General features: G+C 56.9%; 1 protein-coding gene across 8 annotated transcripts in view; it reads right to left on the reverse strand.

Moving 5' to 3' along the window:
- Positions 1-14209, reverse strand: part of HSPG2 (heparan sulfate proteoglycan 2) — a 98039-nt gene that overhangs the window by 43521 nt on the left and 40309 nt on the right. For 5 of the 8 annotated variants that reach the window (XR_004325398.1, XM_032495395.1, XM_032495393.1 and 2 more), the window contains 25 exons: positions 13800-13960; positions 12617-12667; positions 12062-12190; positions 11575-11829; positions 11363-11482; positions 9022-9153; positions 8708-8852; positions 8465-8616; positions 8229-8375; positions 6691-6854; positions 6015-6194; positions 5725-5921; positions 5470-5617; positions 4627-4754; positions 4185-4271; positions 4038-4096; positions 3795-3862; positions 2777-2917; positions 2483-2659; positions 2166-2345; positions 1931-2049; positions 1173-1284; positions 887-1000; positions 677-804; positions 209-295 (listed from right to left, as the gene is read on the reverse strand). Coding sequence is in view for 7 of the 8 variants with exons in the window: in XM_032495395.1 (XP_032351286.1) it covers positions 209-295; positions 677-804; positions 887-1000; positions 1173-1284; positions 1931-2049; positions 2166-2345; positions 2483-2659; positions 2777-2917; positions 3795-3862; positions 4038-4096; positions 4185-4271; positions 4627-4754; positions 5470-5617; positions 5725-5921; positions 6015-6194; positions 6691-6854; positions 8229-8375; positions 8465-8616; positions 8708-8852; positions 9022-9153; positions 11363-11482; positions 11575-11829; positions 12062-12190; positions 12617-12667; positions 13800-13960 (3381 nt within the window). In the remaining variant the exon portion in view is untranslated. The remainder of the gene's footprint in view (positions 1-208; positions 296-676; positions 805-886; positions 1001-1172; positions 1285-1930; positions 2050-2165; positions 2346-2482; positions 2660-2776; positions 2918-3794; positions 3863-4037; positions 4097-4184; positions 4272-4626; positions 4755-5469; positions 5618-5724; positions 5922-6014; positions 6195-6690; positions 6855-8228; positions 8376-8464; positions 8617-8707; positions 8853-9021; positions 9154-11362; positions 11483-11574; positions 11830-12061; positions 12191-12616; positions 12668-13799; positions 13961-14209) is intronic. The other 3 variants (XM_032495397.1, XM_032495396.1, XM_032495394.1) reach the window with 1 other exon arrangement.

Genomic DNA, 14209 nt, shown 5'->3' on the forward strand with positions numbered 1-14209 from the left:
GGTGAATTGTAGGCCTAGATCTCTGAGGGCCTCAAATGCCAGACTAAAGGTTTAGGCTCTTAGGCGAGGGGAGCTGACTGTCTTCTCGGGGTCTCTGAAAGTGGGGGTGAGAGGCTGCTGGTCCCTCATGGTCAGGAGGGCTGGGCCCACTATGACTCCAGGGGCAGCCCCTTCTGCAAGCTCCCCACCCCGCCTGCGCCTGCCTCACCTCTCACAGTGCCGCCCACTGTGGCCTGGGGAACACGCATCACAGGTGGGGTGTCCGTCTGTGTCCAGAAAGCAAGTGTGGGTGGCCCTGCGGGTGTGGGGGCAAATTTCCAGTTAGAAGGTCAGTAGCTCTTCCTTCAGGACCAGCGGAGGAGGGAGAGAAGGAGCAGGCATGTGAACTAACGTGTCCTGAGCACCAGCTACGTGCCAGGCACTGCGCGAAGGGTTTCTTGGGCATCATCTCATTCTCACACCAGGGGCCAGGGTTGGGTACAGCATTATCCTCATTTCACAGATGAGGAAGTTGAGGCCCAAGAGGGAAGAAAATCTTAGACAAAGTGACACACCAAAGAGGTGGTAAGGCCAGGATGTATCCACTGCCTCTCAGAAGGTCCTCGGAGGAAGGGAACCTAGGAGGGGGCAGTGGACATTTCAGGAAAGGACAGGTACAGGCAGGGGCTGGACGCACTGGCCAGAGGCCGGGGCTCCGTGGCATGGGCATGGCTGGCAGTCCTGCGGTGTCCCACGCTGGGCATCCCCGTAGTATCCCGGCTGGCACTGCTCACACCGAGGACCCTCTGTGTGGTGCTGGCAGCCCTGGGGGGCAGACCGTGCGTTGAGGCTGAGCCCCTGGAGGCCACAGATCCCTGGGGTAGGAAGGAAGGAGGGTGGGACTCACCTGGCAGGAACCTGTTTCAGGCTCACAGACCTCCGTGTGGCCATGGCAGCTGCAGCGTTCACAGGTGCCCAGGTAGAGGCCACTGGGCATGCGTGTGTAGCCTGTGTCACAGTCCTGAGGGGGAGATGGCAGTGGGAAGGACTTCCTCAGCAGGGTCCCTTCTGGGCAGGGACCACTGGGTGGCGGGGCTGGGGTGGGCCTGGGGAGGTGGAAGAGCTAAGGGAGGAGGAGCCAGCGAGCCCATGGAGGGAGCTGACTGGACAGGTTGGTGCAGCCCAGGGCTCACCTGGCAGGATGGGCCACGGTACCCAGGTGGGCAGGTACACTGCTCCACTTCCAGTGCAGGGTCCTGGCCGGTGTCCTCGGGTACAGCCACATCCATGCTGATGCCAGAGACCCTGGGTGTGGCAAGACCCACTATGAATGAGCACTTGTGCTGTGCCAGGCATCCCTAGAGTCCTATATGCGATCACCTTGTTAATCTTCCCAACGGCCCTGTTGTGATGCAACTGGAGCCCATCCAGCTCCCTGACTGGGCATCCATCCAGCTGCTGCAAAGGCTGTGGTAAGTGGCTTATACCTGTAACTTTCTCCAGAGAACAAGCCTTCCTTGCCAGAAGAGGTCACACTCCCTTGGGGTGACCAATGACAAACTGACCCAGGGTACAAAGGTCCCTTTGCCTCAAGGCAGGATGACTCTGCAGGGCTCCAAAGGGATGGGACAGAGGCTGGTCTTTTCCAGAAATCACTTCCTTGCCTCGCCACTTCCCTCTCCTGTGTCCCTCCCTCGCTCCCAGGTTCTCCTTGTGAATCATGTGCACCCAAATCCGTCTCAGGCTTTGCTTCTAGGGAACCCGACATAAGACAAGCCCTGTGAGGGAGGTAATGTTATAATCTTTTTACAGCTGAGGAAAATGAGGCACAAAAAGGCCACATAGCCCGTAAGCGGGAGAGCTGGCCGTCTGGCTGTACTGCATCCCACTGCTTAGCCTGGAGCCGCCTACCCAAGCCCCCCCCGCCCTCCTGCCCTCCTGCCCCAAACACCTGCTCTCAGCTGGCCGCTGGGTGTAGGATGCCTGGATCAGGAGGGTGTCAATGCCCGCCAGTGCCATCAGCAGGTGCTCCCGTGTGGCCGGCTGCCCATCAGGCCGCTGCCATGCTTGCTGCCAAGGAAAGGACATATGGGCTGTAACCCCTGACATCCTGACACCCCTGAGCGACAGGAGCAGGGAGCCTGCCTGCCTCCCCCACAGAGGTGTCCTGGGAGGGTGCCACTCACCTCTCGGAAGGGCACAGTGAAGGTGCTGGGCTGGCCGGGGCTAGGTTCCTGGGAGGTGTGATGCTCCAAGACGATGTTATTGCCCTGCAGTACCACCAATGGCTGCCCGTGCAGGGGCGCGGAGCCAGGCTGGGGCTGCTGGGTTACTGTGAAGCGCAGCTCTCCTCCGTAGGAGGTCACCTGTGACACAAGGTGGACAGGTGCTCAGCTGGGGCCCCCACTGTTGGGCCCTGCTACTGCTCCGGCCACCTCTAAGCCTCTTCTCCAAACACAACGTGCTGCCTGGAAGTCCCTCTCTCTTCCCACTCCCTGCCCACCTTGTCCCCCAGGAAGCGAGAAGGGAGGTTCCAGAAGTAGGGTCCAGACAGGAGGCTGTGGAAGGAGGAGAAGGCCAGTTCCCCGGGCCTGGGTGACGAGATGCCCTCGCTGGTGGTGTGGGTGCCCGCGGCGTTGGTCAGGCTGAACTGAGCAGGCTCCTCAGAGGCCCCAAGCACCTGGGAGGGGGAGAAGAGGCTGTGGTGGGGGCCGCAGCCTGAGATGGCCCTTGGCTCACTCAGCCCTGGGCTTGGTGGTCCCGCCCGTCTGCCCAGCCAGCCACCTCGCGTAGGTACCTGGGAGCGGCTCCAGGAGGAGCTGGTGCACTGGCGACTGACGCCCATGCAGAAGCACTTGAGGCAGCCGTCGGGGTTGTGGGCACTCAGGTGGAAAGAGCCGGCGACACACTCATTGCACAGGCGTCCCACCACATTGTTCTGCAGGCAGAGAGCTGGGAGCTGCAGGGTGGCCCCTGGAGGGGCTGCCTGGAGCTTCTGGTCTAATCTACCCATATTCTGGATGGGAACCACGGCCAGAGGCAGCCATGGAACGAGCACATGTATAAGGGATCGCCACCATGTGAACAAGAATACAATCAATCATTTTTCTCTTTTCTTTTTGGTTGCTAGGGGGCTCACAAATAAATTTAGATTTGAAATATAGCAATTTGGTTAAATTAATTAGTTACTATTTATGTAGTGTTTCATGCACTGTGCTAGTTTCTGTTTAACCAGCACCTCATTTAACATCTCTGAGTACCTTGAGAGGTATGTGATATCTCTGCGCTTCACATAAGGAAAACCAGGCTCAGGAATGAGAAACTATTTACACTGGATAACTCAGCTTGCTAACCCACACTAGGATTTAAGGTCAGAAATGCCAGACTCCAAAGTCTGTCCAGTTCTTTTTTCTACAGATACCTGATGCTACCACTCTCAATGCAAATGATTTCCCTCCTCTTCTCATCTGTGAATTGGTGATGCTAATTGCTACTTATCCCCTTGTGTCAATGTGAGAATGAAAGCATGGTTAAAGCAAAGGTGCAGTACGGATACAACGGTCACACAAAGAATGACTAGCAAAGGACCTGAGACTTGAACCCAGGTCACCTGCCTTCCCAAACCAGTGCTCCTTCCTGGCTTCAAGCCACCTCTCATGAGGGGGAGACTGGCTGGTCAGGCTCATCAGCCTGCAGCTAGGCTCCCAACCACTGGCCCAAGGAGCCATGGAGGGGATGGAGTGTCCCTCCTCCCTCTCCCAGCTGTGTGCCAGGACCCTAGGCCCCTGGGGTCGGGGAGGGGAGCACATGTGTACCTTACAGCGGCAGGCCTCCCCAGAGGCCCCTGTACTGCCTCGCTCATCACAACGCACGATCTGCTGGTCTGGAGACACAAAGTGGGTGTTGGCAGGGAAGGCAGGATGGGATAGACACAGTCTGAGCAGATGGGGGGAAAGTGGGGTGGCTCCCCAAGGACTATGGGGTTTGTGCTGGGCTCTGGGACTGTGGCCTGGTAGGCAGCCTGGGGAGGTGCCAGGGATGGTGGCAGGAATACTCACTGGTGGGCCTACACTTCCCGCCTGGCTGGATGGGGTTGCCCTCATATCCGGGGGCACAGCTGTGGGGGAGGGAGGGTTGTCAGCGGTACGCCCATGCCCCCACCCAATATGGCCTGCTTCCCCCAACCTCCACCATCTCTCCTTCACCTCTCACAGCGGCGGCCTGTGTAGCCTGGGGCACATGCATCACACGTGGCTTGGCCATCTGTGTCCAGGAAGCAGGTGTCTGAGAATCTGTGGGTATCAAGTGGACAGGACATGGGGCAGGGCTGAAGTGATGAGCCAGGCCAGGGTCTACAGTCCCACTCTAGGAGTGACTGCTGTCCACATGGATACAGCAGGCTATGAGGCAGGATGTTGTCTCTCTGCCCACCTACTCTGGATCTCATAGCAACACTAGGAAGACAGACAGGCCCATTATATGGAAAAGGAAACTGGGGCCCGGATAGCATGAGGAACCTAGAATAATTTAGTGTCCAGGTGAGGATGTGAAGCCAGGCTTCCCACCTCCCTGCCCAGAGGATGCCCCTAGCCTAAGGCATTGCCCGCTCCCCTAGCCATGTCTGTCCCATCCCAAGCTGGGTCTGACCTGCGGGAGGCATCAATGTATGGGCAAGGGCAGGGTCGGCAGGCAGTGGCCGTGGCCTTTGTGGCGTCGCCAAAGAAGCCGGCCTTGCATTTGTTGCACTGTGGCCCCTCCGTGTTGTGCTGGCAGTTCTGGGAGGAAAGGGAGGGAGTGGTTCAGGTTCTACAGAGCAGTCCTCTGCCCTCAACGCACTGGACCAGATGGGCTCCTTGAAGGTGGGCGGTTGAGGCTGTCGGGATCAGCCTCCCCCATCATGCTAGAATTACCCTACAGCTCTGCAGAATCAGGGGAACATCCAGCTCTACCCTGACAGGGAGCTCATCACTTCACATTGGCAGCTTGTCCCATAGAAGGTTTCAAATGCCTGCTTTGTATTGACCTAAACCCACATCTCTCTTCCAGTCCACACTCGTTGGCCCATCTGCCCTCTGCAAGCCACTCCTTCTACCCCTGACAGCTCTCCAGGGGTTTGGAGATAACAGCTCTCCCTGTTAGAGCCTTCTTTTCTGTCAGCTCTACAATCCCAGCTCCCCCTACCACTTGTAAGAAATAATGTATGACTTATAGGCTCCTTCCCCTTAAGGCTGCCCAGCTAAAGGCGATGCTTTACACAGTGCTCTCCAGGATTGGTCTGACCAGGGTAGAAGAGATTAGGACCTTTGCTTCCCTTATCTGGACATAATATCTCTATTAATACAACTAGAGGTCAAGATGCCTTGCCTGGCAGCCATGAGAGTCATTCTGGAGGCTTATGCTGAGCTTGTGGGCACAAGGAAGCCTCAGCCTGGACCTCCCACCCTGCCCTTGCCCCTAGCCAGTGTCCAAGTGTGAGCTGGCACGACTCACCAGGCAGTGGCCATATACAGGGTCACAGGAGCTGGCATGGCCATTGCAGTTGCAGCCAGAGCAGGTGCCCAGGTAGGGCCCACCAGGCACCCGGGTGAAGTGGGCATCACAGCTCTCACAGGACAAGCCAGAATAGCCAATGGGGCATCTGTAGGGACAGGACCAAGACAGCAGCTACAGAAACCATGAGGCGTTGCTGTTTCTCCCCTATTCTTCCCGGGGTCTCTGTGATCCCGGCCCTGCTGGGTCAGGCACCTGCACTCCTCTACGCTGTGGGCACGGCCGTGGCTGGTGGCATAGGTGACGGTGGTGTCCATGGAGATGTCACTCAGCCCCACGTTTGCCATCTTGGTGTTGTACACCGTCTGGATGAGCATGGCCTCCAGGCTCTGCAGCACCTGCAGCATCTCCGCCCGCTGCACGGGCTGGCCAGACTCATGCACCCAGTGCTCCTGGGTGTGGACGAAGGTCAGGGGTCATGCATCAGCATCTGCCCAGCCTATACCCCCTTCACCCCCAGCCCCGAGGGCTCAGGCCCCACACACCTCAGAGAACTGGACCTGGCGCTGGTTCACAGCACCCGGCTGGGTGGGAGTGTGGCCGCGGGAGAGCAGGCGATATCCAGCACCCACAAGGACCACATCTGGCCGCTGCACTGGCTCCAGCATGCCACGTGCCAGCTCATAGCGCACCTTGTAGCGCAGGAAGCCACCGTAGGAATCCACCTGGCCAAGACAGGGCAGATCAGGGGCGGTTGTGGGCATGCTTGATGCCCACTATGTGTCCAGTCACCCCCCTCCTTCCTCACTCTGCATACCTGGTGCTCACTGTGTGCTTGGCATGAAGCTGGGCACAGGGAAGCAGAGATGGGTGGGGCTTGGGCTCTGCCTTTGGGGTGCTCAGTCCAATATGGGGGAGGAGTCTGATAATGCTGTGTACAAGGTGCCCAGGGAGGCCAGAGGAGGGGCACTGAACCCTGCCCAGGCGTGGGGAGTGGTCCAGGAGGGCTTTCCAAAGGCTGAGTTAGCATTCCTCCCGACCTGGCCCGGAATGAATGAGCCACTGTCCACAGGGGGCTGTGCTGGGGCATGACACCCTTCCCCGAGGGGATACTGCCCTGCTGCCCCCCAGCTTCAGAGGGGGTAGAGCCCGGGCAGTTTCTGGGCATGTGTGTAGGGGTTCGGCTCCCTCTCCATCCAGGGTGGCAGCCCTGCCCCTCACCTTGTTGCCTAGGAACTGCTCAGGCAGAGTCCAGAAAGAGTCATGGACCAGGAAGCGTCGGGACAGGTCGACCAGCTGGAACTCCTGCAGAGCAGTGTCGATCAGCAGCTGGGTGGAGGAGAGGGGCTGCGTGCCAGGCTGTGAGGGCATTGTCACGTTCACACCTGGGTGGCGAGGGGGAGGAGTGAGGGCCATGCATGTGCCTGTTCCAGACAGCCACCTCGAGGGATCCTAAATGTAACTTCTACAACCATGGAGAAGTCCAGCCCCTCATCTGCGTAGCACCCAAGATGAGGCTACCCTGCACCAGGCCTTCCTTCCAGGGATGTTTTCAGGCCCCCTCTATCCTGGTCACCATCTACATACAGGCCACATGCTTGGCCTGGAATCCCTGCCTACCCTTCCCTCCTGATTCCAGTCAAAAAGGCCTGGGTTCCGAACTTGCCTTTAAACAGCTACATGACCCCAGTGAAGCTCCACAATCTTTCGGAGCCTCAGGGTCCTCATCTGAAAACATTAAAAACAGCTCCCACTTGCAAGGACTACTGACTGTCCAGTGACCACGAGTCAAGCCACAGTGCCGCCCGAGTGCTTAACAAATGGTGACCATGGCCGTCATTATTCCAAAATACTGGGGACAACTTTGGGAGGTAATTAGTTTTATAAGAGTCAGTCTGAGGCTCCTCAACCAATGAAAGGACATAATAGGCAACACTTGTTGAGTGCTCACTGTGTAAGGACCTAAGCCCTTTAATTGAATTTAATCCTCTGTGATAAAGGAAGTCAGATGAGGGGCTGCCTGGAGTCAGATGATAAAGGACAGACCTGGGACTTGCACCCAGGTCCATCTGGTGTCTGGGTCCATAATATACTGCCTCTCAGAGACAGAGAGAACTGAATTCAATTGCCTGCTTTTATGTTTGTGAAAACAGGGCCAGTGAAGTCGAGTCCCAGAGTCACACAGGCAGTAACTGGTGCAGATGCCAAAGCTTGGGCTCTTACGCTCTGATCACTGGTACCTCTCTGGCTCTTAGCATGAGGATGATGAGGACGATGAGGATGACATTAGGGCGACGGTGACTTACTGGGCACATCCCACAGACCAAGCACTATTCTCAGGCGCTTACACATATTAATCCATTATGTCCTTGTAACAACCTGGGAAGTTATTATTTTATCCTTATTGTGTAGATGAGAAAATGGAGACACAAGACAGTAAGTTGACAAGGGCACACAGGCAGTAAGGGTCAGAGTCAGGATCTGAACCCGGAATCTGGCTCCAGAGCCCATCCTCATCACCACCTAATGTGGGCAAATGCCAACTGTGGACTTGGCTTTTCCTAAAAAAGTTTGTTTCCCCCAAAATGCTCTTCTTACAGGGCTCAGCATTTCTTCAGCAACCCTGTGTCCCCTCCGAACCTGGCCACATCTGTCCGGCATGTGCTGCTCTCCCGTACCTGCCCTCTAAGCCTGCCGGAGCCTGATGCCCGCCACCCGCCCACCAAGGCACCCGGTCACCTGCCTGCCCACCAACGCACCCTTGAAGTCATTGGGCTGGTCAAAGCGCAGATGGATCTGGTCTCGGAAGCGGCGGCTGCTCTGGCACACGTTGGTGATGCCAAAGCAGAAGCAGGGCAGGCAGGAGGCGCTGTGCTCCAGGTAGAAGTGCCCATCGGGGCAGGGTCCTGCTGGGCGGCATGGGAGTGGGCTGCAGCTGGTCCCTGGCAGGCAGCCCTGGCTCCACGCCCAGTGCCCACCTGCCCATCGGCCGTACCTCGCTGTGGGATGAGCTCCAGGACACCGTCGGGAATGCCAAACACCATGCCTCGGGCGTTCATGGCCTCACAGGTGTACGCACCCTGGTCTGCCTCCTTCACATCGCGAATGGTCAGCGTGCCACGGCCTCCCTCACTGGTCATTGTTATCCTGGTGGGCCCCAAGACAGGTGTGGTCAGGCCTCGTCCATGGGTCCAGCCGCCCCCAAGTCCGCAGCCCCTGCCCAGGCCCAGAACCGCACCTGGGATGAGAGGGGATGTGGCCCCAGTTGAGCCTCCAGTTGATGATAGGGGTGGGGACGCCGATGGCCACACAGGTGAAGGTCACCGTTTGGCCCCGGGAAGCCTGGATCGACTCCTGGGGAGGGGTCACCACCTGGGGAGGCACTGGGAGACCGGAGTAGGAATGAGGGGTGTGAGTGGCAAAGAGAGGAGGAGCAGGGGGCATGACACAGAGGAGCCAGGCTGGAGGACAGACTGTGGGGAAGGGCACCCGGAACCCAGAACCTGGCCCGGGGCCCAGGGCCCAGAGCTTGCCCCCCAGATCCCTGCTCACTGCAGCCAAACTCGTCGCTGCGGTCGGGACAGTCGCTCTCCTCGTCACAGTGGAAGCTGGCCGGGATGCACGCATTTGTGGAGACACAGCGGAACTGCGTGGGCCCGCACACGTCCTCGGGGCGCTTGGCGGCTGAGGACAGAACCAGGTGGTGTGGGTAGCCGGCACTGCCCCCACTGCCCACCTATACCCAACAGGCTACCTTGCCCACCCTCCCCAGGTGTCCCCAGGATCACTCTCTCATCTTGCCCACGTGACACACAGCTGCCCTGGCCAAGCCCAGACATTGTTGCCACGACTACCCACAATGTCATGGTCACCAGTCAGCCATCCAACAGCCATCACCAAGTTTCTACCTGCGTTGCCTGAAACAGAGTTCTACTTGGCACATCACACTCAGCCCCTCCTATATGCAGCCACCGGAGAAACACAAGACCCCCAGTCAAAGGCACAGCCCCAGTTGCCAGCATCTCTGGATACCGGTAATACCTGGGCAGTTCTCTCTACTGGAAAGGATGTGCAAGGGCCTGCCACAGCCTGGACCTTGCTGCTCTGGACACCTCTAACTGGCCCAGCAACCCCATGACCCTTCCTGAACCTCGGAGCCCCAACCTAAGGCAGCTACTGATGGACTGGCCAGAGGTCCCAGCTAGGCATCTCCAGTAGATGGTACCTGACATTCTTCTAAAGGGAGAGTGAACTTGAGACAGACACACAGGCAGGGACAGAGAGGGCAGAGTGGTACAGGAGGGGAGGCCACCTGTCCACAGAGAAGGAACGAAGAGGAGGCCAGGAGGCGGCCACCTACTGACGTTAACCTCAGGGGCTTCAGCCCCGACACTCTATGAGCCCCCAAAGCCATTCAGCTTTCACGTTCTGTTTCACACACTCTGTCACCAAGGACTTGGCCTTCCTTAGACTGTTCCCAGGAAGATGCCTCTGAGAAGGGCTTTTCAACTAAAACCCTCAATTACTTCTCTCTCCCAAGTGGCCATGGTGTCAGGCAAGCTTAGAGCGACAGAAGGGCATCACAAGACTCTGCCAGTCTGCGGCATGATGCTGCCTCTTTCCAGAGTCTGCTGCAGAGTGGGGAAGCGGAGGGGAGGCCAGGAGGAGAAGCAGGACCAGCATACGGTGGGAATGTCAACATGCACTCAGACATGTGACCCAAGATCACAGAGAAATGATTAGAAGAGTATCCTCAATCTTGGACTAACAAGCCCCAGGCTTCACCTCACAGGGAAAGGCATTCACAATGCTACCTGATACGGATCTCTGACTCTCCAGTCTCACCTATTTAACAGTCATAATTTCTATAACATTGACTACATAGGTCGGTGTCAGATGGATGGATGGGCAATGGGTAGGTGGATGGCTGGAGAGATGAATAGGAGGAAGGAAAGATGTTGGCTATATGAATGGCTGGCTGGCTGGAGAGCTGGAAAGATGGACAATGCATGGATGGATGATGAATGGGTGGATGAAGAGACAGATAGGAGGAAGGATGTTGGACAAACAGATGGATGGATGGACAATGGATGGATGATAGAATGGATGGTGAGATGGACAGAAGGAAGGATGTTGGAAAGATAGGTAGATGAAGAGCCTTGAGGATAGACAATGGATGGATGGATAGTTGGATAAATGCATGGATGGACAGATGGATAAGAGGGAGGAAGGATGTTGCAAAGATGGATGGACAGACAGACAATGGATGGTTGAATGGTTACATGGATGAAAAGTTGGGCAGATGGAGGAACAAATAACTCAGAACCAGCCCTAGACAAAAAAAAAAAAAAAAAAAGCCCCTCTTGGGGAGGGTATAGATCAGTGGTAGAGTGCATGCCTAACATGCACAAGGTCCTGGGTTCAATTCTCAGTACCTCTGTTTAAAAAAATAAGCAAATAAATAAACCTAAAATTACCTCCCCCTATTAAAAATCAAAAACAAAAACACCTCTAGGCCCATCAGGGAAAGGCTGTGACTCACACATACATCGGGGACCTGACCATTAAGGAACCCTGGTGTATCAAGTCCTCTTAGTCACTCGCCTGACCCACACATGAGCATAAATAACAAGGAGGTTAATGGTACAGAATAAAGAAATAAAGAGACATTAACCACGGGCAGTCTAGCAACATTGCTTGCTACAAAGGCCAGATCAGAGTCCAGGGTCCTTACTGCTGGGGTCAGAGAGAGATAAACCTTAAAGTTTGTCCCCAGGGCCTTCACCGCTCAGCCAGGGACAGCAAATAAACTTGCTGGAGAAGGGTGGGGGCTGGGGGAAGTAGGCCTGGGCAGGGGGGTTGGGTGGTGCCAGGTGGACCCTGGGACACTCACGGCAGTTGGCTTCATCGGTGCGGTCCTCACAGTCAAAGTCGCCATCACAGCGCCACAGCTTGAGGGCACAGTGCCCATTTCCACAGGGGAACTCATTGGGCTCACAGGGCGGGGTGGGGCCTGGGTGGACCAGGCGGGGTTCAGCTAGTGGCCTTCCCGTGGCCATTCCCCCCACCCCCCTACCCCCACCTGCACCCCTGCCCAGCCCTCACCGCAGTCCAGCTCATCACTGCCGTCCTTGCAGTCCTCCTGCCCATCACAGACGTAGTCTTTGGGGATGCAGTGCCCACTGTGGCATGTGGCCTCGTGGGGCCCACAGGGCACAGGCCTGTCTGGACCAGGGAACAGAGCCTGGGGAGCAGGGGTGGCTGGTAGCAGCTGTGTGGTGGTTGCCTCCGGCTGGGGCGGTAAAGGTGGTGTCTCCACCAGACGGGGTGGCAGGGAGCTGAGCGCTGGGACTGGCTCCTCTGTGGACAGAGCCCGCTTGGCGTTGGCACAAAGCAGTGGCTCCTCACTCCTGGCCCCCCACACTCCCCAGGCCCTGACCCTGCTATTACTCCTCCTGTGTCCCTGCCCACCTCCCTCGAACCCCTTTGCCTGCAGCAAACCCTCCCAGCCCCAGATGGACTTGGAGGCCCAGGCAGACTCTGGCCCTCCCCTGGTGTCTGGAGGTCACTGTGTCCCTGGAAAGCCCCTCACCACAATCGAGCTCATCAGACATGTCCCTGCAGTCAGGCCTCCGGTCACAGCGATACTCCAGGGCCACACACTCATTGTAGCGGTGGCAGGCGAACTCGGCCTCGGTGCAGGCCCTTGAGACCTGAGGCACTGTGGGGGTTGGGGGGAGTCAGAGGCAGGCAGAAGGTTAGTGGGCAATGTCACGGGTGGCATGGCCACTGCAGGGCTGAGAGTGGGCTCTGGTGCTCCGTGTAAGGCGACGTGGTTTCTGGCAGACTTGGTGAGGGCAGAGAGCACGTGGTGGACACATCCACATCACACGTGGGACACGGGATATGTGGTCGTGGCCTCACCCACCCCTTACACAGACCCCACACATGGTTAACATGCCACACCATGCAGCCACTACATCACACATGTGCAGGCCACCACCAGGCCTAGCGAGGATGCGGAGGAAGGGGAGGAGGGGTGGCCTGAGGGCTCTGCCCAGCCATTGTGCCCTCATCCTGTCCTTCCCCTCCATCCATTAACTTCTCTAGTTACCCGGCTGGGCCTGGGTCTGGCTTACACTCTCACCTGGTGTCGCTGCAGCCGCCACGGCGGCCAAGGGGGGCGGGGGTGTCTGTGCTGGAAAGGAAGGTGTGATCAGCAGCCATCCCACCTGGGACCTGGGAGCTGTGGGCTGCAGGGCTGAGCCAGGCCCATCCCACCATCCCTAGTCAGGAGACTCATTGGAAAGTGAGGAGAAGACTAGACCCCCAGGAATCTTCACACCTGGGCCTCGGGATGCCAAAGAACAAACTTGATCTTTGGGTGCATTGATTGAGGTTTCATGTGCAGAACAGGGAAGTGATGGTTTCACTATTTTTTTTTTTTTCGATTGGGTTACACCATGGTAGGGTTGGGGTTTGTTCCTTTCTGGGATCCACTGAGTCAGGGATGGCGACATGTTAAAGACTTCCCAGAGAGAGAGGACTGAGATGGAGTGGGGACTGCAGCCTGGGAGGAATGAACTGGGACTGTCTGACCCAGAGAAGACACTCAGGGAGTTGAAACAGCAGACAGAGCGGGCAGTGAAATTAAAGAGCTGGGCCGACTGAGAGTACAAAGGCCAAGCCTTTGTGTCCAACAGCTGTGTGACTTGGGGCCAGTTTCCTACACTCTCTGAGCTGCGTTTCTCATCCCATCTCATCACAGGTTCTGGCAAGACCAGCATAGACGCAGGGTTTGGTTCAAACTCTGGCACTTGTACTGTCTGTATTTGTGGATTTGGACAAGCCATTTTTCCTTGCTAGGCCTCAGTGCCCTCATCTCTAAAACAGGAGAAATAATATCTACTTCATAAGAATTACTGTGAAGACTGAATGGGTGGCTGGAGTCAGGGCCTCATGGTGTGCCTTGTGCATAGTCAGTGCTCAGTAAATAATTGTCAGTTATCGTGAAACACAAAAGTGTGTTGGACAGGAAAGTGTATATGAAGAAAGGAATTACTACCTATCGTCAATGTAGAGAGGTCAATAGGGAGAGAGAGAGAGAGCAGAAACTGGGTCTAATGGGTACATGTTAGAGGAAACAGTTTTGCTCATCCCAAGCCAAGATTGCATAAAGATTGATGGGGCAGACCCCTAAGGTAGTGAGCTCCCTGTCCCTAGTGGTGTGCAAGCCCAAGCTAGGAAAGCCCATGGTGGGGACACTGAAAGGGGGCCCACATGAGTCTGAGAAACTGGAGAAGGTGCCCCCAATTCCAGAATGGGCTCACCTGTGCCCAGGCGCCGGAACTGAAATCCCTGGGGAGAGGTGATGTAGGAGGCAATGGAGCCGCTGGAAATGACCGTGTGCAGCACCTCCTGAATCTGAGCCCCGTCCGCATTCCCTTCGGAGCCCACATCCAGCTCCACAAAGACCCAGCCATCCAGCTCCCTAGGGATAGGCATGGGGCAGGGCAGCAGGGTGAGGAAGATGCCTGCGGTCTCAGCTCCTCCCTTGGCCCCCTGCCTGATGCTCAAGCCTGATCTCTTGGCTCCGCCCCTGCTCCTGGATAGCCTGGACCCCAAGTAGGGCAAGTTAAGGTCCAAGCTGACCACCCACCAATTCCCAAATTCCCACCAATAGAGATTCAGCCCATTAGGCCTCTCCTGCCTCACCTCCTGGCACCCAGGCTTCTCCCCA

Source organism: Camelus ferus, chromosome 13, assembly GCF_009834535.1.
Source record: "Camelus ferus isolate YT-003-E chromosome 13, BCGSAC_Cfer_1.0, whole genome shotgun sequence".
Taxonomy (NCBI): domain Eukaryota; kingdom Metazoa; phylum Chordata; class Mammalia; order Artiodactyla; family Camelidae; genus Camelus; species Camelus ferus.